Source organism: Strix uralensis, chromosome 4 (genome assembly GCF_047716275.1).
Source record: "Strix uralensis isolate ZFMK-TIS-50842 chromosome 4, bStrUra1, whole genome shotgun sequence".
Taxonomy (NCBI): domain Eukaryota; kingdom Metazoa; phylum Chordata; class Aves; order Strigiformes; family Strigidae; genus Strix; species Strix uralensis.
The window spans coordinates 34,326,060-34,347,462 of NC_133975.1; the positions used below are offsets into that span (position 1 = coordinate 34,326,060).

Consider the following 21,403-nt stretch of genomic DNA (forward strand, 5'->3'; position numbering starts at 1 on the left):
ATTTTAAATGTTCTTCATCCAACATGTGAGAAGCAACCTCTGAAGCTTTTACATATCTTCAGCAAGCCTTTAATAGTGTTCTAAATCAACCCTCTAATTTTAAGTTGGCACTTTGTAATTACTTTTCTTTCTCTTAGAAGTTCGAGCACTCATTTTTGTTTTAAATCCCTGTAAATGGAGTGTGCTACTAATTTTTGTTCCTATAGAGTAACTGTTGACTTGGATACAGTGTTCCTAATCTCATTACCAAACCTACTTTTACTGTTGAATTTGAAATGGAAAAAAATACAATAAGTTGTTAAAGCTGTCTTAATATTTTTCAGGAAACCAGGGAATAGGCATAGACCTAGATTGCAGCTTTCAGATTCTAAAGTCTGTTTTCTGTTTAAGAATATATTTTAAATTATAGGGAACCTGCACAGAAGACTATTTAGTTCAATTTGCCATTACTGTAAAGATTCTGAAGTTAAAATAAGTATTATGGATTTTGCTTCTTTAACTCCTAAGAATACTTGTACTGTTGGAATTTTTTTGTCAATTTGACGGTAGTTGAAGTATTGATAAAGTCTTCATGCAGACAGAACTCTGCCTTTTTCGGAACTGATGTCATTTTTACCTTCACTTGTAGGAGCTCTTTACTGGGGTTTCTTGGAGCATCTTCGTCTCTCCACTGATGGGATTGTAGGGGCATGTGTATCCAGTAATGTTTGAAACCTGCATTTAAGATAAATTCTGATTATTGCAGTGCTTTCAGGATGAAAAGTTTTTTTTCCCCTCTTTATTTTTGCTTCATAATTTTATGTTGCCACACAGTATGTCTCGAATTTGACTTCTACCACACAGATAAATGAGGTAGTATCTTCTGACTCTCTTGTTCACTTTGTAGGTATCAACTATAATCCAGTGTTCCCTTCTGGTTTTGGAGATTTTTCCCACAATATTTCCCCACACAGCAGTGAGCAGCAGGAGCAACAGCATCCTCTAGATCATAGTGCTTCTGGGAAAACTGAGTATATGGCATTCCCCAAACCTTTTGAAAGCAGTTCCTCTAATGGAGCAGAAAAACAAAGGTATTTCATGTCACGCTGCAACTCTCCTTTAATAGTTTTTCTTCCCTCTCTTCTCCTTTTCTGGGGCTTGTGGGAATTCATCACTGCTTTAGGGAATTAATTGTAATAGAATTACAAGATGGGCTATACTTTTGTAGTTTCTCAGTTTAATTTTTTTACTACTCAGCAATTTTTAAACTTTTTTCTGTGTATTAACTAATGTATCATTTCTTTAAGATTTGATTTTAAGATCAAATATAGTGTTGGAGTGGTTTTGTGATACTTTTTGTAAGTGGAGGAATATTTCATTTCCATGCTTTTTGTAACAGCTGTTTGAATAACTAGAGGATATAATTTCAGTGAATGCTTATTTTTTGTGCTACAGTAGACTGTATTGAATGCTGTTTCAAGAAACGTTTTGTTCTGTAGTACAATTTGAACACAGTAATAGCTGTATAAGTATATTCTGGTTGAAATCTGTGGTAAATGAGAGTTTTTTCAGATGCCTTCCATTTTCCATTTGGAAGGGTTCTCGCTATTTTTTTTTTAATATTCAATTGGTGCCTAAGTAACTAGGGCAGATACCTTGAGTTACAGATAACGCTATTTGCCTAGTAATACATGCTGTTTCTGTCTGAGAGACTACGTGATGATATGTTGTGGTGTGTGTTTCTTTCTGACAGAAGGAGTCATAAACAACCTGAAGAAGAAATGGAGGAAAGATCAGCTTGGCTTAATGATAGCCAGGAAGTGAAAAAAGATGATCAATCTCAGCTGAAAGCAGGTTTTGCAGTTTCAGTACAAAACGTGGCTTCTGGTCATAAAAATCAGTCTGATATGAGCAGGAGAAGAGAGTTTGATGAAGAGTCTTTGGAGAGTTTTAGTAGCATGCCTGATCCAGTAGACCCAACTACTGTGACAAAGACATTTAAATCTAGAAAAGCATCAGCGCAAGCAAGCTTGGCATCAAAAGATAAAACACCCAAATCAAAGAATAAGAGGAAGAGTTCTTCTCAGCTAAAAGGCAGAATTAAAAATACTGGTAGGTTGTAAAGTAATTGTAGATACCATGGCAAATTCAACTTGGATTATAATCATAACATTCCAGGGAATTTGCTCTCCATAAATAGTACCTATACTATAATAATGAAAATAAGTTATTGAAATATTAATTCATTCTATGTAACTGCATAAGGTTTTTTAGTACTTCAGTAAATACAAAATGTAACTGATGAGGACATCAGGATTTGAATGAATAGTGGATGCAGATCCGCTAAGATTTGGAGTAAGCCACCAGGAGAATCTTTCTCTTCATCATCTTCACGTTCAGAGTGGATGGCTTGCTGAAAGGTGTGCTTCAGTAAAACACTGACTGAGAAGAGGGACAGTACTAGTATGTATAATACTGTTGCAGTCACTGAGGATTTAGTGCTACTCTATGGCTTCAGTGTACAGAGGAAAATTCTTAGCTAGGAAACATCATTGGTGTTTTGCATCTTTGAGATTGCTCTTGAACAAATTTGTAAAAGTAATAAAACATTTTGTAAGCGATTTTTTTTTTTTTTTTTTTTTTTTTTATTTCTCCCTTTCCATTCCCTCCCATTAGGTTATGAAAGTGCAAGCGCTTCTAGTGTGTGTGAACCCTGCAAGAGCAATAAAAGCAGACACTCTGAAGAGGTTGTTCATGCAAAGGTGTTCAGCAAAAGGAATCGGGAACAATTGGAAAAAATAATTAAATACAGTAGATCTACAGAAATGTCTTCAGGTATTATTTTCTGAATATCAGTAATTATTTTGTGAATTCCTCTGAGTAAAGGACCTCCATACTTAGTTGCTAGTGTGTTATTTAAAAGCAGTGTATTATGACAAGAAGACAATACTGTATATTTGGCATGTGGATTTTACTTTTTGATTTCTAAGGATGCTGTAAACATTAAAGTGTGTGTAAAAAAAACAAACAAACAAAAAAAAACCAACCACCAAAAACAACCTGGGTATTGATTAATTTGGGGTATTTTCTGTAGATTAGGTACTTGATTAAAGTAAATTAGAAACAAACCTGTTACTGTAAAACAAACGAAAACCTAGCCAACCAGAAACCTCACCCATTTGTTGGTGTTTTTGTGGAAAGTAATGCACAACAGATGAAACTGTTTAGCATTTAAACTGCATCCTGTACTGCATACATGTTTTCTTTCTGTTCATGCTTAAAAGGAGCTCTACCAAATACCATTCAAATTCAATCTTACAACATCACATAAACCCTTACATTTTTGCCATCTGCACTGCTTTTCTTGCATCTAGATCGTAAAAATACTCTCTTCTGTGTCTTTTTAGGTTCTGCCAGTATCTTTGTTTTGTTTGAAAGATGCAGGAATTATAGTCATTGTAGCACGATGTACAGCTTTGTCAGTGTAGCTGTGTCCACACTAAGAGCTGTTTATTGATAGATATAATAAAGTTTTACGAGTCAAGTTCTCACAATAAGCAGCTTTGATGTGGTTTGGATGACTAAGCAGTCTTCCTCCTGCTGTTTTGTATAGACCCTGTCTTTATTTCTGGTGCACATTTTTGTGTTTATCACTGTCTATCCCCACTTTCCTACAGCGCATGCTAGGAGAATTCTGCAGCAGTCTAACAGAAATGCATGCATTGAAGCGCCAGGTAATGCATTCACTGCTTAGCTTCAACAATGTCCTATTACTTTTTTTTTCTCTCAGCTTTGGTCCTATTAACTCAGACTGTTTAGCAGATGTTCAAAATTAGTACTATTGCAGCACCTTCTCTTTAAACAAGGCAAGAGAAGTTACTTGTAATTTGTGTGAAATGCAACAATACAAACTACTTGTGAATTATAGAATGTGTTTATCATGATCTTGGTTAGTTACAATTACAAATAGAAAATACACAGGTAGATACTACAACAAAAAACTAATTTCAGTAGGCAATTTAGTATGTTTAAAAGTTATTACATTTTATTGATGGGGAGGGAAGCTATTTCTGGTGGCTTATTAAAGATTGAAAAAGCTTGCTTCTGCTTAAAAGTACTGGTAAACTCTTTGCAGATAATCAAATTGCATAGTAACATTTGCTGTATTGCTAATAACTTCATTAACTTGAATACTAACAAATATGCATCTGTTAAACTAAGCTGAGTTTTCCAAATTTAACTTTTTTTCCATTCAGCACTTGCCAAAATATGTATATAGTAATGTAACTGTTGTGATGCAAGGGTAGTCCTTAATTTTCAAAGGAATGGAAGCCTTATTAGGGAACACATTGTCTTCTCATACATATGTAACAGGGCTTAAGGGTAAGAGGTTTTATGTGAGCCTCAGAATTTATATTAGACATGTATGAGAATGTAGGTTTTATGCTTGTGTGGGAAGGAGTGGCTTTCTTGAATTCAGTCTAGAGCTTTCTTAATGTTGTTGCTTGTGTTGCAAAAGTGCGGACTACTTGTATTATATGAACTTGAGAGCTTTGACTATGTCGTTTGAAATATCAAAACTCCATTTTCTGTGTTGAAACCTATTGTGAAAGCAACATTGTGGTGTGTGCAATATTCTCTTAAAGAATACTTTCTAAAAGTATTGTTCAGAATTGTGAATTATTTTTATGAATACTTTGTGTTTTATTTCATGTATAAAGGATTGCATAAAGTATTATTTCAGAATGTTTAAATCTTTGCCCTTCAGGAAGTGAGTAAGCTTTAAGAAAGCAGCTATATAATGGAATCTACAATGTTTGAGATATAATTTGTGTACCTGTAACTTGTATACCTAACAGGCAGTTGTCTTTCAACTGGATGCACGTCAAGGGCTTAATGAGTTCTTTTTTTTTCTACAGAAACTGGTAGTGATCTTTCTATGTTTGAAGCTTTGCGAGACACAATTTATTCTGAAGTGGCAACTCTTATTTCTCAAAATGAGTCTCGTCCCCACTTTCTTATTGAACTTTTTCATGAGCTTCAGCTGCTAAATACAGATTACCTGAGGCAAAGGGCTCTGTATGCTTTACAGGTATGCACAAAACTTTTCATCTTGTGTATGAATCAAACAAATCGTGGATTTTTTTTATAGTATAAATTTATTACCTTATCCAGGATATAGTGACCAGACATTTATCTGAGAACAATGAAAAAGGGAACTGCACAAAATCACTGAATGCTTCAACATGGATGGCATCAAATTCTGAACTCACTCCCAGTGAAAGCCTTGCTTCTACAGATGATGTAAGTTTTCAAGTTCAGAAGCTAGTTTACTGTAAAATTCTATCTTTTCAGTTTGCATGCATGCTTGTGTACTGAAATATTCATACTAGTGTTTGAATTTTCCTAAAATTAATATCAACTTAGACTTTTGTAAACAAAAATGCAAGAGAATCTTAATGCAAAATTGATTAAATAAGGTAGGATTCTTGACGCTGGAAATAAGTGATGTGTTGGGGAGGAATAGAACATGGAGAGGGGCATAAATTGGAAACTGATTCAAAAAGAGCGAAAATGCTGTTGCAAATAAGGTCAGGGCAAGTACTGATCAGGAGACTCCCAAAAAATGTTTGGTTTTTTGTGTTTAGGGAATTGCTGATGTCTCTGTACACTTTCTTATGTAGTTTATAGTTGAAGTATTTGAAACAAACATTCACCTGATGGATTTATATCCTGAAAGTAAGGTTGTTCCCCAGTCAGGCAGCCTGGTGACAAGTCTTGATACCACAGCATGTGGCTGAAAATAATTGCTGGCTTGTTGACAGATCTGTGAGAGGATGGTGCATTTCTGATTTGTATTCAGTTGTTTGGTGTTTTTTAGGAAACTTTTGGCAAGAACTTTTCTACAGAAGCATGTCAAGATTGTGAACAAAATGATGCAGACAATGGGAGTACTATGTCCACATCTTCAAATTTTGAACCCTTTGCCACTGATGACCTCGGTAAGAATGATGTGATTTACAATGTTGTAAGTGTTACTTCCTCCCTCCTAAAATGCCTGCAATTGTATATGCTCAAATAGTATGCTATTCTCTGATTTTTAGTTTGTAATCACATGTTCTATAAAACAACACTTAGAGAAATCAGCCACTTCTGAAACACTTCAAGTTGATCAGTATGTGTAATGAAATACTATAACTCAACTACAGTTATATGTAGACTTCAAAACTTGTGGCTTTGAATTCATTTTTATCATTGTTTACTTGTCTATCAATTGTAAATTTTTTATTTAGATTAAAAGGTGTTTTTATTCTAAATATAGGCAACACAGTGATTCACTTAGATCAAGCTTTGGCTAGGATGAGGGAATATGAGCGTATGAAAATTGAAGCTGAAAGTACCCTTGACTCTGAGGTCTGCTCTAGTCATTTTCAGGGTGCTTCTGCTGCTAAATTAGAAGGTATGCACATATATACATACTTTGCTTAGTTTTAGAAAATAATTTTTTCTCTAACTCTCAAGAATCATTTAATTGGCTGAATTGCTTTCCTCTTCATTTATATTGAAAATTTAGAAAAGTTTCAAAGTATATACTTCAGTAAATATGATTTATTTTTAAAAAATGAAAACATATAGTTTTGAAATTGCTATTTCTTTAATAGTAATGTTGAATACTTAAATGTGCTTTTTTTTTTAAACGAGGTCCAGGTACCAATGAATGTCTTCCTGTGCCACAGTCAAGCGAAATTTCTGCTGTTCCATGTCCTCGTATAGATACTCAGCAGCTTGACCGGCAGATTAAGGCAATTATGAAAGAGGTCATTCCTTTTCTGAAGGTAAGAACTCTTTTCAATAATGTGTGAATTAGAATAGGAAAAGGACCTGCATGATGGCATAGAAGAACATTATTTAAAATTGGTAACTTCCATCTTAGCAACAGCTGCCAATAAACATGTTAAGTTGCAGACCTTGCTGAGGATGAAGTAAGAATTGAGTACTCCAAGAGACAGATTCTGTGGAGTTTTTAGTAGGAGAAAGAAATGGTAAGGTTTCTAGATTGCATAGGGCTGGTGGACTTGATGTCAAGAATAGAGATTTCTTTGTTTGGAGCTGACCAATTCAAATAGAAATGTTTGAGAATCTCTTTACTAAAAGTACAGAAATACGACTGAGATAACTTTAATTAAAACTGTTACATACAATGTAACTTGAGATATTTCTGAAGAACAGCTCTGAGTTCTTGATTTTTAGCATTATTTTGTCCTGTTTACAAATCTCTTTAAAGTTGTTGAGAGCTTGTGAACTACTACTTGTAAAGAAAAGTGTGGCTAGCAGGTCGAGTCTTCCCCTCTACTTCGCTCTCGTGAGACCCCACCTGCAGTACTGTGTTCAGCTCTAGGGCCTCCACAACATAAGTAGGACATAGACCTGCTCAAGCGGGTCCAGAGGAGGCCACAAAGATGAGCAGGGGGCTGGAGCATCTCCTTTATGAGGACAGGCTGAAAGAGTTGGGGTTGTTCAGCCAAGAGAAGAGAAGGCTCCCACGAGACACTACAGCAGCCTTCCAGTATTAAAGGGGGCTACAGGAAAGACGGGGAGGGACTTTTTATCAGGGGGTGTAGGGATAGGATGAGGGGTAATGGTTTTAAACTAAAAGAGGGCAGATTTAGATTAGATATAAGGAAGAAATTCTTTACTGTGAAGGTGGTGAGACACTAGAACAGGTTGCCCAGAGAGGTTGTGGCTGCCCCCTCCTGGCAGTGTTCAAGGCCAGGCTGGATGGGGCTTTGAGGAACCTGGTCTAGTGGAAGGTGTCCCTGCCCATGGCAGGAGGGTTGGAACTAGATGGTCTTTAAGGTCCTTTCCAACCAAAACCATTCCGTGATTCTGTGAATACAGAACAGAAATGTAATTCTTGAAAGAATGAGAAACAGTCACAGTTCACTCTTCGCAAGGTTAGAGAAAAAAGTTCCCTTTTGTAGTGTGTGCTGTATATAAGCTTAAGTTTGTTTAATAAGGTACTTGGTTGATACTACGTTTAAAAACTGTATATTGCTGACATGTCACAGTCTCGGTGCCTGAAGACTTGTGTTTGCAATTTTAAGGAAGCTTACAACAGTAAGTATCTTCACATACACTTTAATACACTTGAGCACACAATATATGAAGACTTCTCCAAACATTAAAAGATGGCATGTACTGTATTTGAGAAGCAAGATAAAGCTTTGTTATCATGGCAAATCAGTCATCAGTGAAGTATGGTATCTGCTATAACTGTGGTCCAGTTAGTTTGTTTTGCAAGGTGGGTTAAGACCTGTTCATGGAGTGCTTGTTCCTTCAGTGGACAGGTGATTTTTTTTATAAATTAATTTCAGTATTTAAGTTGATGGCTAATTTTTTTTAATGGTAACTAAACTCATTCTGTGATACTTGTTTAGGAACACATGGATGAAGTATGTTCTTCTCAATTACTGACATCAGTAAGACGTATGGTCTTGACTCTTACACAACAAAACGATGAAAGTAAAGAATTTGTGAAGTTCTTTCATAAGCAGCTTGGCAGTATACTTCAGGTTAGTAGATTTTCAGTGTTGTTTTGCAATACTATTGCAACTTGGATAATGAGAAACAGATAAAACAGCTTCCCTGAAGTTATATTTTACAACTTTAGTAGCATAGCTGCTGTTCCCTTTAAGCTTTGATACAGCAATGAGGTGTATTACCTTGTATCCTGAAGGTAAAGCTTTACCATGCACTGAACTTCTTTTCCATCACTGCCAGATAGGGGTGTGTCCCCTGCCTGTGGCTGTCTTCAAGGAGAGCTCTGGTGGTGCTCTTTGTGGACATTTTGTGTAAATTTCTGAAAATAGGCTGCTCTTTTCTTTCTTCTGTTTTTAATCAGTAACTTGATAAGTTCTGTTATGTGACTAGAGATTCTACTTAAAATCTGTTTAAGACACAATACCATATTTTTAAAAAAAGTAAGAGCTATTATATACCTTACTGATTTTGTAGTACTGTGACAAATACTTAGAATTTGGAGTTTGAAAGCCTGTTTCAAGAACTGAAGAATTATTTCTCTTCACAGGATTCACTGGCGAAATTTGCTGGTAGAAAATTAAAAGATTGTGGGGAAGATCTTCTTGTGGAGATCTCTGAAGTGTTATTTAATGAATTAGCCTTTTTTAAACTTATGCAAGACTTGGACAACAACAGTATTTCCGTAAAGCAGAGATGTAAAAGAAAAATAGAAACTACTGAAGTGATACAGTCTTATGCTAAAGAGGTTTGTTCTATTATGTTTTTGAAAAACGTAGCTTTTCTGAGTTTCCTAAATATCTGTATTTCCTAAGCTACTTCGATTATCTTAGTTCATACATTGTATATTTATTCTTTTTTACAAATTAGTGCTGTGTAGTTACAATATTGCTGGTGCAGAAGCATGGACTAGTTTCGCTCATTAAGGGAGATGTCCTGTATTATAGATGAGTGTCTGTTACAGATACCTAACTGTGTAGACTTTGTTGGTAATTCAGAGGAAATGTGTTTTAATGGTCATATGTTCACATAGGAGGGAGTAGTCAAGTGTTGAAATAGTATTAACATCTGGGGCCATTGAGGAGTAGTTGTGGTTTAACCCCAGTAGGCATCTCGACACCACACAGCCACTTGCTCACTCCTTGCCTCAGTGGGATGAGGGAGAGAATTGGAAGGGTAAAAGTGAGGGAACTTCTGGGTTGAGATAGAGACAGTTTAATAGGTAAAGCAAAAGCCGTGTGTGCAAGCAAAGCAAAACAAGGAGTTCATTCACTACTTCCTGTTGGCAGGGAAATGTTTAGCCATCTCCAGGAAAGCAGGGCTCCGTCATGTGCAATGGTTACCTGGGAAGACAGTGCCATAACTCTGAATGTTCCCCCCTTCCATCTTCCTCTCCCAGCTTTATATGCTGAGCATGATGTCACATGGTATGCAATATCCCTGTGGTCAGTTGGGGTCAGCTGTCCCAGCTGTGTCCCCTCTCAACCTCTTGTGCACCTCCAGCCCACTCGCTGGTGGGGCGAGGTGAGGAGCAGAAAAGGCCTTGACTCTGTGTAAGCACTGCTCAACAATAACAGAAACATCTCTGTATTATCAACCCTGTTTTCAGCACAAATCCAAAACATAAACATGTACAAGGTACTATGAAAAAAATGTAACTCTATCCCAGCTAAATATTTTGACATATGGGGCGTTCCCAGTTTGTTATCTCTCCAGTTATGCCTACAGCTTTCCTTGCAGGTGCTTACTTAGGCACCATCTTTGCCTAACTTGAGTAAGTCCTGTGAAGTCATCAAATAATTGGTGTTTCGACATGTGTAGAAAGTATCACTTTCTAGACTTGAAGTATAACATATACGTATATAGATTTCTCAGAAATATTTGAGACTGTAGTACATATTCTGCTCTAACAAAGCAAGTTTTGGGTTTTGCACCATTTACATTATTGAAGATGTTGCATCACCATTTTTAATTTTTATTGCAGTTTTTAGGAACATAGCTTTTTTTAGTTACATGAACTGTTTACAAAACAAACATTAAAACATCACGTTTGTATACTTAAATCAGTCAGGTATCTAACTCAGTGTTTCTTCTTTTATAGTATAGGTATGACTTCAGTGTCCTTTCAACTTTCTTCTAAAAACACAAATACCAAAGAAAACCCTTAACTCATTCTTTCTTTAAAATCTCAATGAAAGATATCTTGTGGATCTGTTATAAACGATAAAGTCCTATAAGTAGTTTTTAAGCATATATATTTCAAGATAGTTCAACTTAGATGTACCAGTAATGTGGCTAGTATGAGAGAGACTGCAGAGTGCCTTGTAAAGAGGCCAAAGAAACACTTTGAATTTGGAAGGGTTTGGACATGACTTGCTATTTTATCTGAAGTTGCTTATTGAGCCTTTGTTACATAAAGTATTGGTTTATACACTGGTATGAGAATGCATGGAGCCACCTTAGATCTGGCATTTCTTTTTCTCTTCTGGAAGACAGAGAATTAGGGTTAAGGTCAATGTTTGTATTGTTGCTGTGACCGCAGTTCAGATTCAACAGAGCAAGAGATGAGCCAGAACTGGTAGGTCCTGGTTACTTTGTACAGACCTGCACAGTTATCTCTATATGGCCTTTTCACAGCTTTCAACTCGGGGATCCTGATGCAGACACATCTGATCTTGCTCAATTTTGTGGCTGTCTTGAGTCCAGTAATCTAACTGGTTTTAGATTTCATGCTGAAAAACATAGTGCTCTGTCTTAACCAGAGGTGGTATATCTTAATTCTTATACATTAAATATGATTCAACCACAGAGTGGAGAATTAGCCCCTGTAAACATAATTGTTTAAACAAAAAGGGCTATCACAGGGTTTTTTGTAATGTTTTGCAACTCTAAAATTTTGAGGACATCTGTGTAAACATCTCTCGTAGTGTAGAAGTCCCTGTGGCTTACTGCCATTTTGAGGTAGCAGTTCTTGGTAAGACTGGCATTTCAGCCAGGCTTTCTTGAAGCCCTAGTTTGGTTCAGTATTTCAAAGTTATTTCAGTTCAGAATTGAAGACAGTTTGTGTTTCTTCTAGGCAAAAAAAGGTCTCCAGGTGGGTGTTTGTTCATCTGCTGAAGATGTCGATGAGGACAAAGTATGTTTATGCTTCTCAACTGTCTTTATTCCTCAGATAATTTCACATATCACTTAGTCTTACTATTTTCTGTCATATAAATCCAGTATTTGTAAGCAGCCCATTTCCTAGTGTTTAGAAATTTATTAAACATCATGGATTTTATCTGCTTTCCATTACTTTCAGTGATTTATTGTATCAAACTAACTAAATTATAATTTCCCTTTTTTAATTTGGGTTGATGGTCTGGTTAATGGCTACCAAAAAATCTGTCTTCATCGATAAGTCTTTGTTATAGGCATTCAGTAAACACGACTTAGATATCAGTTCCTTGGTTGCTCTTGGTTTTATTCCTGTTTCTACTGCAGAGCCATTACCAGTGTAAAGCCTGTTTGATGCATTTCTTATAAAACATTATCTTGTTACCCTTAAAGAAGTGCATTCAGATCAACAAAGATAGTATTAAAGATGCCTGTCTATTTATTGTCAGTGACCTTTATGCAGAATGAGCTTTGCTTTAGGACTGACAATTTGAAAGTCTAAAAAGACTGAAGTTTATGTTGAATCCTACACAATTGAAATGGAATAATTTGTGATACTCAGCAGCTTTAGGGTAGGATCTTGCTTTTCCTCTTAGTATTCATTTTCTGTATTTTAAAGAAAAAAGACCTGTTCTGAAGGTGTTTATTGTAGGATTTGGTCTGGGGCCGTTGCCTGTGTTCTCAGCTCAGAGCATTGAGAATGTAGTCATTCATTGAAGAGTTCAATAAGAAGGACAGCTTAATTATTTTCAGCAATTAACTTTTTTTTTTAATGGTATGGAATAAGTTGTTTTACTTTTCATCTTAAGGAGAAGGCAGATGTTCTGAGTTGGGACATACGGTATTTGAAGTCCTCAGAGTCAAAAGTCTGTGTGCTGAGTATTAAATGTTAGCACCCAAAATGTCTCCCTTTTCTCTTTGTTTTGAAAACCACTAAAATCATTGTGTTTGGGGAGAGGTGTTGTATATGAAGTATTCTATTTTCTGCTGGAATGTTCAGCTTTTTCCAGCCAAGGGAAAGATATAGGTAATGTATTAAGTAGAATGTTGAATGCTTTCTTAAATGGGCATAGGTATATGCATAGGCATGTATGGGCACAGAGTCAGTGCTTACTTCTAGGACTTAGAGCTTCTGTCACACTGCTTTGGAAGTAGCAGTGGGAAGCTGTATGTCACTTGTTAGGTTTGCTGTAGCGTAGAAAAGTCCTGTCAAGCTTTGGAGCGAAACTCAGGGCTTGGGGCTCATATAGACTGAGCGGAATTCTCTCATTCAAGGTATTTAGTAAATCACTCAGCAGAGAAACTGCTGAGTAGTTATTGCTAAAGAAATGAGAAGCTGCAGTTAGGAATAGTCCTAATTTTTACTCTACATCATTTAAGAGAAGTGGGGAAGTTGCTAGAAGGTAATAATGCAGGTGTGTCTGTCTTCCTTTTGATAATGGCAAACCTAATTTAAAAAAAAAAAAAATAAGCTGGCATGCTGATCAGTGTGAATCTTTTCAGATAATGAAATAATCAGTTATGATGTCCTTCATAGCTAGTCTGAACAGTGCATGATCTCTTATAGTACGTTCTGATGCTGTGTTTCAGGAGTAGCTTTTCAGTATTCATTTCAAGGCCTTAAGGAGTACTTAACCATTTATTTTGAGTCTGTAGATTTTCTTATTTTTGAGAAACAAAGGTGACTTCTTGATGCAGAAACTGTAACTTAATCTTTAGATAAACAAACATGATATTGCACACTATTCCTTGTTCTCCTAGGACAAGGATGAGACTGAAACTGTTAAACAAGTGCAGGACTCAGAAATGTATAATGGCAATGGAGTTCCTGAAAGTCTTAGGTCTGATGTGTCTGATCAAGAGGAAGATGAGGAAAGTGAAAGCGGTCCAGTGGCAATAAGTAAGTGATTTTTGTATAGCTCATTATTCAGTGCTTTCACTGTAGTTTTGACCAACTAATTTTACAGCAGGATTTGCATGAAGTACTGCTGTGTAATGCCTTCTCTCACAGATTCTCCAGTGAAAGTTTCCCAGTACTGTGTTTACTAGTACTGTGTCAAGGGTTAAACATTCCAATGGGAGGAACTTTTTCTCTTTGTAATCAGTAGATCTGTAAAAACACATTAGAATCAGATTCATTGTCTCAGCTAAACTTGAAGTTCCTCAACTTTTAACCTGAATGATGTGAAAGCTGCTGAAATTTTATGCAGTTTTTAATGTAAATGATTCTTTTAAATATGCTTCTACTTAAGCTTGCATAGTTTTTAATAATTTTTTTTCCTGTTTGTTGTCTTACACCAACTACTTATGGCTTTATTTCCCTTGTATTTACATTTTTCACACTGACTTGTTCAATAACTTAGATATTTTACACCACACAGTGGTGTTTATTTGTGATATAGCTTATGTACAGTATGTGGATCTTTGAAAGTTAAGTCATCACTGTATCTTAACTTCAAAGAATGTTTTGAAGTAAGAATTGTAACTGATCATTGCAATAAATTCCCAAAAGGGATTTGGATTTTGCAGCCTGACTTGCTCTGTCAAGCTCTGTCAATATGTAAATCCAATATGAAGGTGGTTTTACATTGATTTGCCTTCAGGTTTATCAAAAGCAGAAACCCAGGCTCTGACTAACTATGGCAGTGGAGAAGATGAGAATGAAGATGATGAAATAGAATTTGAGGAAGGACCTGTTGATGTGCAGACATCACTACAAGCCAGCAGTGAAACAACAACTGAAAATGAACAGGTATCACCGAAGTTGTAAATGCAGAACAAACCTAAGTCAGTGCACAGCTTTTGAGTACATGTTTTTCTGTACCTTGGTTTTCCTTGTTGCACTGTTTTCATTCTAATGAAAGTAGAAGAGTGATACAAAAAATGGCAGGAAGGCAATAGCTACTACATACAAAATGTATCATTCCCCACCTGAATTTATTCTTGGTATAGCTGCTGTCAAAATGGATGGATGGACACAGGCAAAACTAATGTTTAAATCTGCTATCAAAGAGAGAAAATGTTAAGCTGCAGCAGAGAAGATAAACTTTCAAAAAAGCATAATGTTTTAAACCATTAATTGGTTCTTCCTCTGTGTTTGCTGACATTAAGTTTCAATTGAGCTTTCCTTTGCAGAATCCATTGACTCTTGTATTCTAGCATGTCTTTGTCTTTCCACTTCATCATACAACTTTTTCTAGAGCAATGGTGAAATGGCTGCTATTATCATTTCACTGTTAGTTTCCTTAAAAACATTTTGATGTTGTGGTGGTTTTCCTACCACCCAGGTGCTCACCAAAGCTGCTCTATCACCCCTCCTCCTCAACTGGGTAGGGGAGAGAATATAATGAAAGGCTTGTGGATTGACATAAGGACAGGGAGATCATTCAGCAATCAGTCATGGGCAAAACAGACTCAACTTTGAAAATGAACTTAGTTTATTGCCAACCAAATCAGAGTAAGATAATGAAAAATAAAACAAATCTTAAAACACTTTTCCCTCACCCCTCCCTCCTTCCTGGGCTCAACTTCACTCCCACATTCTCTCCCTTCTCCCCCGAGCAGCACAGGAGAATGGGGAATGGGGCTTGTAGTCAGTTCATCACATGTTGTCTCTGCTGCTCCTTCCACCTCAGGGCACAGCCTGCCTCACCATGGTCTGCACCACGGGCTGCAGGGGAATCTCTGCTCCAGTGCCTGGAGCACCTCCTCCCCCTCCGTCTTCACTGACCTTGGTGTCTGCAGAGGTGTTTCTCTCACTCCTCTCCTGGCTGCAGTTGCACTGGGTTTTTTCCCCCTTCTTAAATATGTTATCACAGAGGCGCTACCACCATCACTGATGGGTTTGACCTTGGCCAGTGGTAGGTCCATCCTGGAGCTGGCTAGCATTGGCTCTGGCAGACATAGAGGAAGCTTCTAGCAGCTTCTCACAGAAGCCCCCCCTGTAGCCCCCCTGATACCAAAACCTTGCCACACAAACCGAATACAGTTGTCAATTCTTTGATTGACCTGAAACTTTGGTTTACTCAACAGCTATTAACATCAGGCGAGGATGTAACTGGAACATTTTACTTAAAAGGCTAAAATGACAGATCTTTCAGTGGAACCAAAGAGTTTATCTGGGAACTACTATAATAAAAAAAAAAATTACCTGTTCAGATAAAACACACATATCAGTGTTTAATAGTTTCTTAAAGAGTTGTTGACTAGCTGATGAATACAGTAGAATTTGCTGTCTATTTCAAACTAGTGAAAAGACAAAAACGTAGAGCAAGTGTACAGTGTGTTTCTAGTTAGCAAGGAAGAGTAAATTAGCCAATAAGTTATGAAGCTGATGAGTAGAATTTGTTTTAACTTGTTTGCACCTTCCCCAATAGACTTCAAACCAAGAATTGAGTAAGACTAAAAGCAGTGAGATTTTGTCATCAGAACAAGAATCTGCTAATGTTAAAGGTAAGCCCTGTATGCACTTCTACATGAATTTGTGTACTGTGAGAATTGCCTTGGACAGTGCCTGTGATATATGTAATTAAGACGAAGATGATCAAATTTGCAAGAGTTTACTGGGCTGTTCCTTTTCATGCAGCCGTGTCAGTTGACTAGATATTTCTATATTGATATAGACACAGCAGACCTTTTAAAAAGGAAACCTGGAATCATCTTACCTAGGTAGATGTGGTTTTAATGCTTGACAACAGCATGAATTTCAGTTGTTTGTTGCAGCCCTTGGCACACAACTGTAGCGGAGTTAATTTGTCTGTTACAGTATTTAGATGTTTAGATTTGTCTAGTAGTTGCTTTTTCTGATACTACCATTTACTAGCAATCGAAATCACTTTATATTTTAAGGATTTATTTCTGGGAGTAATGCTGTGTTGTAACTGATTAAGAACTGAGAGATCATTTTCTGTCAAAAGACAGAAAACTACTGGGTGGTATGAATGTTACTTCTAATCTAACTGTTGTTACCACCTTCTTTTCCTGTGTTTTTCGTTGCAAATACTGTGTTAGTTCTTGGTCTTTTTTTTGTAGATTAAAAGCCGTATTTGAGTAGATCCTGTGTTGCACAAGACTGTGGTGAAATGATAAGGAACTTACTGTTCTGTATCATATCTCCTTATACCTAGAATGAATATTTTACAGTAGGTCATATAGTTCTGGAAGTTGGGCTTTTTTAAACCAAAACACAACTGTATTGTCAGAAATTTTTAAGTCACATACTGTCTTGTGATAGTTGCTGATACTTATATGTGAGAGTACAAATAACTGATGTTTTATTTTAGTCAGTTTTGTGTTGATCTGAGAGACTCTAATTCACTTTCATTAATTATTTGTAGCTTTGGATCATAATTTGTAAAAAAATCATCTGGGAATCTTGCATGCTCAGAATCTTTTACTGTCTCTACCTAGTTAAAATGTAGTTTTGCGGTTTTAGGTGAACAAGATGTGGCTACAATTTTGCCTCATTACCTCAACATCATGGAGAATGCACCACCTTTAACAGTCAATACACCAGAATCCTTTATAACAGCTGGTATGAAAACAGAAGAATCAAGCTCATCTTTACCAGTAAATGAAACTCAAACACTAGATACAACATGTGTAGGAAACAAATCTGCTGCAAGTTCTGAAAGTTCCATGGCTGGCAGCCCAGATACGGAGTCACCTGTGTTAGTGAATGAATATGTACGTATGTTTCAGTTAATATACATCCAAGAGAAATGAGAAGCTTTTTTTCTATTTCAGTATTATTTCTAGTTTCCAGTCTTGTTCAGTTTTCATCGGAGATTTGATATGGGCATTGTTTTTTGATGTACTTTATAAGAATAGTCAAAAATCTAGTTTTGGAGTGAAAATAAAACAAAGTAGCACTATTTTTCTAAACGTCATTTTTTATTAACAGGAAGCTGGTTCTGGAAATGTAAGTCAAAAATCTGATGAAGATGACTTTGTGAAAGTTGAAGACTTGCCCCTTAAGCTTGCAGTATATTCAGAGGTATTTTGCTATTGTTTGTGGGATGGCTGTTTAGAAGTGCACACCCTAAATCTCTTAATTATTTAGACAGCAGTAAGAATTACCCAGAGTTTTGAGTTTCACTTTATCTGTTACAAAGGCAGATTTAATGAAGAAAATGGCAACAGAGGCCCAAACCAACAGTTTGTCTGATGAATTACTGGATGGAGGTGGAGCTCAAGATCAAGAATTAGTAGGAGATGCCCAAAGTTTGAAAGAACCTGGTAAAGATTATTTTTTAAATCCTCTATACCTATTGGGAAAACACTCTGGAATGGTCTAGAAACATCTTGTTATCACTGATAGAAGCAAGCAGTTATCATGATGCTGAAAGAATATCTTTTTTTTGTTATCATGCATTTGAAAATGATGTATTGATACTGAAGGGATCTTGCATTCCATTCCTCCTATATGCTTCTGTTAGATACACTGGCTAATAAAGTCATAAAAATTAACATATGTAAAATGCATGTTATAATGTAATGATTTTGAAACTTATTAAAATGGAATAGTATTTTTGTTGCACAAGCTTGGTTTTAATAATACTGTGCATTCTAATTGCTATTATCTGATCTAATAATGCTCAATATAATTTGCTGACAGACTGGTCAGTGGTTTTGTATTATAAAAGTTCAAGAGACTTTTCAGAACAGTAAAGTATCTATTCAGGGAAAATAAAATTATTTTTCATATGAAGCATATAATGAGGTAAAAAAGATCAGTGTGTATGACAGCAATAAAAAATTGTCACTTTCATGAAACAGTATTTATGCAGCTGCAAAAACTTAATGGTAATGCAGGTCAGAAAACTTTTTTTTGACATTCATGTTGTGACACAACTTATAGTATTAGAGGCTTATGTTCTCTGGTTAGGCTTGTAGTTCTCCAGTGGAGGGTATAGTGACAGCATATATAAATGCATGAACTGGGTATTCTGATGGTGGTAGTTTTCTGCTAGTGTAGCTACCTATAATTCTTCAGTGTAAGCTGACAAAAATGCTTTTCTTAATGCAGCTGCAGTGACAGCATAGGATTTTCCAAAATAGAATGTGAAGAAAGGTGCATCTTTCCTTCCATTTCATTCTCTGCCCATCACCATTCTGCTTGTCACAGCTATGCTAGCAGAAGTCTTGTGTCAGCATCATCAATACTGATGCTTACACCTGGTGTGGGAGCAGTCTAGCTATGAATGCCATGGCACACACAGTTGGTAGCTAGCAACTAAGCCATTCCAAATCTGTGTATGGGGGCTGGCTGTAGTTGTTCAAGTAAGCCATGGCTCAAAATGCTTGTGGGGAAAAAAAGGTGAGGATGAAACTTTTCATCAAGGTGCTTCAGTGGATACTTATAAGGAGTTGAAATGCGATCAAGAGCTGTTTGATGGCTTGTAGCTGTAGGCAATAATGAGTATACTCTTTATTTTACAGAAACTTTTGGAGCTCAAAGTGCATGAGAATAACCTGAGGATACCTGCATTTATAAAATCCATGTATACAAATGCATATGGAAGATCAGCACTAATTTCCCAGAATTCTGGAAGTGTATAAAAATGTAAGATTTTTAACACACTGCCTCTTAGGATAGGTATGCTAACTTCTGCCTGTGGCAGTTTGAACAGCTGTAACTGAATTCTCTTCTATTCAGTTTTGCTGCACTGTTCTTTTTCTGTCTTAATCTTTTTTATTTTTTATTGTGACTTGTTTAGTAATTTTAAAATTGTTCAAAATGGTAGTTTCAAATAAAGTTTGGACTTGTCTGTAAATTTCTTTGGAAAAATGTTCCTGTGGCTTATAAAATGGTATGCACTCTGTTGTTGGAAGTTAACTGACATTAAGTGTCGGCCTGCTTGTAAGCAGTTTGTAACTCCTTCAGAGAAACAATGCTAACTTTCCTGGGACAGGAAACTCTTGTCTCACCAAGTTTCCCCATCTTCTACAAGTATGAGGTGTAGACACAGTACATACCTACATGTTGCCTTTATAGCCTAGAGTATAGCCAGTCTGTAAAAAAAAGGTTCCTGTTCAGGGCTTGTGGAATTAATTTCTATCAGCACATTTATCTGAGGTAAAGTAAATATCCTGGGTTTGTAGTTAACTGCAGAAAAAACAACTTTCTTTCTGCATTTTCTGTTCTGCACTTTCAAGGTGCAAAGGGATAAACCTGTCTGAAAATTTTAGTATCCTTTCACATGTAATGCTTAAAATTGCTGCAGTTGAAAGCCTGTAGAATCTGTTCCTAAAGTATTTGACTTTGAAGAGTTTTCATGTAGGAGGGAAGAAATTTTAAAAATTACAACTAATATTTTAAAAAAACAGTTAAAGTCAGCACCTAATGATGTCTGATGGCAAAGGCAGAATTAGGATTGTAGAAAAGTAGATTGGAAAACTTGAACCAGACTAAAAGTTTTCTTCACTTCAGAGTTACTAATAACAGTAAATTATAAAATTGAGTTAGAAATAGCTTGTTCAGCATACATGCTGCATCCAGTTTACCTTAAAACAGATGGCTTTTCTCAAAGTAGTTAAAAAGCATTGGTCATCTTTAATTCAGGATTGTCTTCCTTTTGAGGTTAGTGTAATAAGTAATACGCTGTGGGAGACAGTGAAGCTTAAATACACCTGAAGTTTGAATAAAATGTGATTTTTCTGTGATTTTTTTGTTTTGAGTGTCTCCAGGTTTTATGAGTGAATTTTGAAATGGCAGATTACAGTTCCATGCCTCTCATCTCCAACAATAAAAGTACATCAGAGGGTTTGAAGACAGTTTAGTTACTGTGCAGGCTTTAAACTCATGGTGATACTGTATGCAGAAAAAAATTTACAAGTTAGAGGACAGAGGATATACATTGTGACAAAGGCAAAACTGTGAAAATGAAATAAAGAATCATTTAGTAGATCAAAAAGGACATTTTCATAAAGTAGAACAAGAAGATCTGTGCATAGCTGAGACAAGTCTAGTTTATATGGTAAATCATTAAACTCTCAAGCTCCAGAAATAGCATGCCATTCCTCAGTTCTTGGCCTGGAATGGTGTTCAAGGCACTGGAATGGTATTTCTTTGGTCATACTTGCTCTCTGCCCTTTCTTTACAGACTGGTTGAGCTTGGTAGGGACCTCTGTAGGTCACAACCTCCAACCCCAATGCTCAAGCTAGGCCACTTAGAACCAGTTGCACAGGACTGTGCCCAGGTGGCTTTTGAGTATCTCCAAGGTGGGAGACTCTACAACCTTTCTGGGCAACCTGTGCTGGTGCTGTCACCCTCACAGTAGTGTTTCCTAACTTTCACTACTACTCATGTGTAGTTCAGGTCAAGTAGAATGTGTTTCTCCAGTGGTAGTAGAGGAGATCTTGCTTAAAAAGATTACAGGAGAGTGTGAGAATGAGATAGAAGCAGTATCTTCTGCTTGATCCATTGCTTGCTTCCTTACCCATCTAGACCAAAACAAATGTTATATTTACTGTCCAGTATCCATTGCACACTTCTTCACTCTAGGGACAGTTCTGTGGAGCAGTGAATACAAAGAATTCAGAAAATTATTTTTAAGATGAAAGTTAAGAGGCCAGAGCTGGTTCTCTTCTATAGGTAACATGATTTAGTAACAGTTCTTCCCTCAGAGGGAGATCACTGTATAACACCTGTCTGTTACTGTTGTACAGTGAATGACCTAACAAAACAATGGAATGCACTGGTATGGAGTGAAACCAAATCATGTTGGA

At 36.4% G+C, this 21,403-nt stretch overlaps 1 protein-coding gene across 21 annotated transcripts in view; it reads left to right on the forward strand.

The window, feature by feature from the left end:
* The window catches only part of PCM1 (pericentriolar material 1), a 45,193-nt gene extending 25,745 nt beyond the window's left edge, over positions 1 to 19,448 (forward strand). For 6 of the 21 annotated variants that reach the window (XM_074866309.1, XM_074866327.1, XM_074866321.1 and 3 more), the window contains 19 exons: positions 887 to 1,070; positions 1,733 to 2,091; positions 2,656 to 2,814; positions 3,657 to 3,713; positions 4,899 to 5,071; positions 5,155 to 5,283; positions 5,861 to 5,981; positions 6,302 to 6,439; positions 6,682 to 6,815; positions 8,418 to 8,552; positions 9,068 to 9,265; positions 11,594 to 11,653; positions 13,435 to 13,573; positions 14,277 to 14,425; positions 16,050 to 16,125; positions 17,108 to 17,358; positions 17,576 to 17,668; positions 17,787 to 17,910; positions 19,114 to 19,448. In XM_074866309.1, coding sequence (XP_074722410.1) covers positions 887 to 1,070; positions 1,733 to 2,091; positions 2,656 to 2,814; positions 3,657 to 3,713; positions 4,899 to 5,071; positions 5,155 to 5,283; positions 5,861 to 5,981; positions 6,302 to 6,439; positions 6,682 to 6,815; positions 8,418 to 8,552; positions 9,068 to 9,265; positions 11,594 to 11,653; positions 13,435 to 13,573; positions 14,277 to 14,425; positions 16,050 to 16,125; positions 17,108 to 17,358; positions 17,576 to 17,668; positions 17,787 to 17,910; positions 19,114 to 19,139 — 2,705 coding nt within the window. In that variant the 3' untranslated portion in view covers positions 19,140 to 19,448. Of the gene's footprint in view, positions 1 to 886; positions 1,071 to 1,732; positions 2,092 to 2,655; positions 2,815 to 3,656; positions 3,714 to 4,898; positions 5,072 to 5,154; positions 5,284 to 5,842; positions 5,982 to 6,301; positions 6,440 to 6,681; positions 6,816 to 8,417; positions 8,553 to 9,067; positions 9,266 to 11,593; positions 11,654 to 13,434; positions 13,574 to 14,276; positions 14,426 to 16,049; positions 16,126 to 17,107; positions 17,359 to 17,575; positions 17,669 to 17,786; positions 17,911 to 19,113 lie in introns of those variants that run through there. The other 15 variants (XM_074866315.1, XM_074866330.1, XM_074866320.1 and 12 more) reach the window with 12 other exon arrangements.
* The last annotated feature ends 1,955 nt before the right edge of the window (positions 19,449 to 21,403 follow it).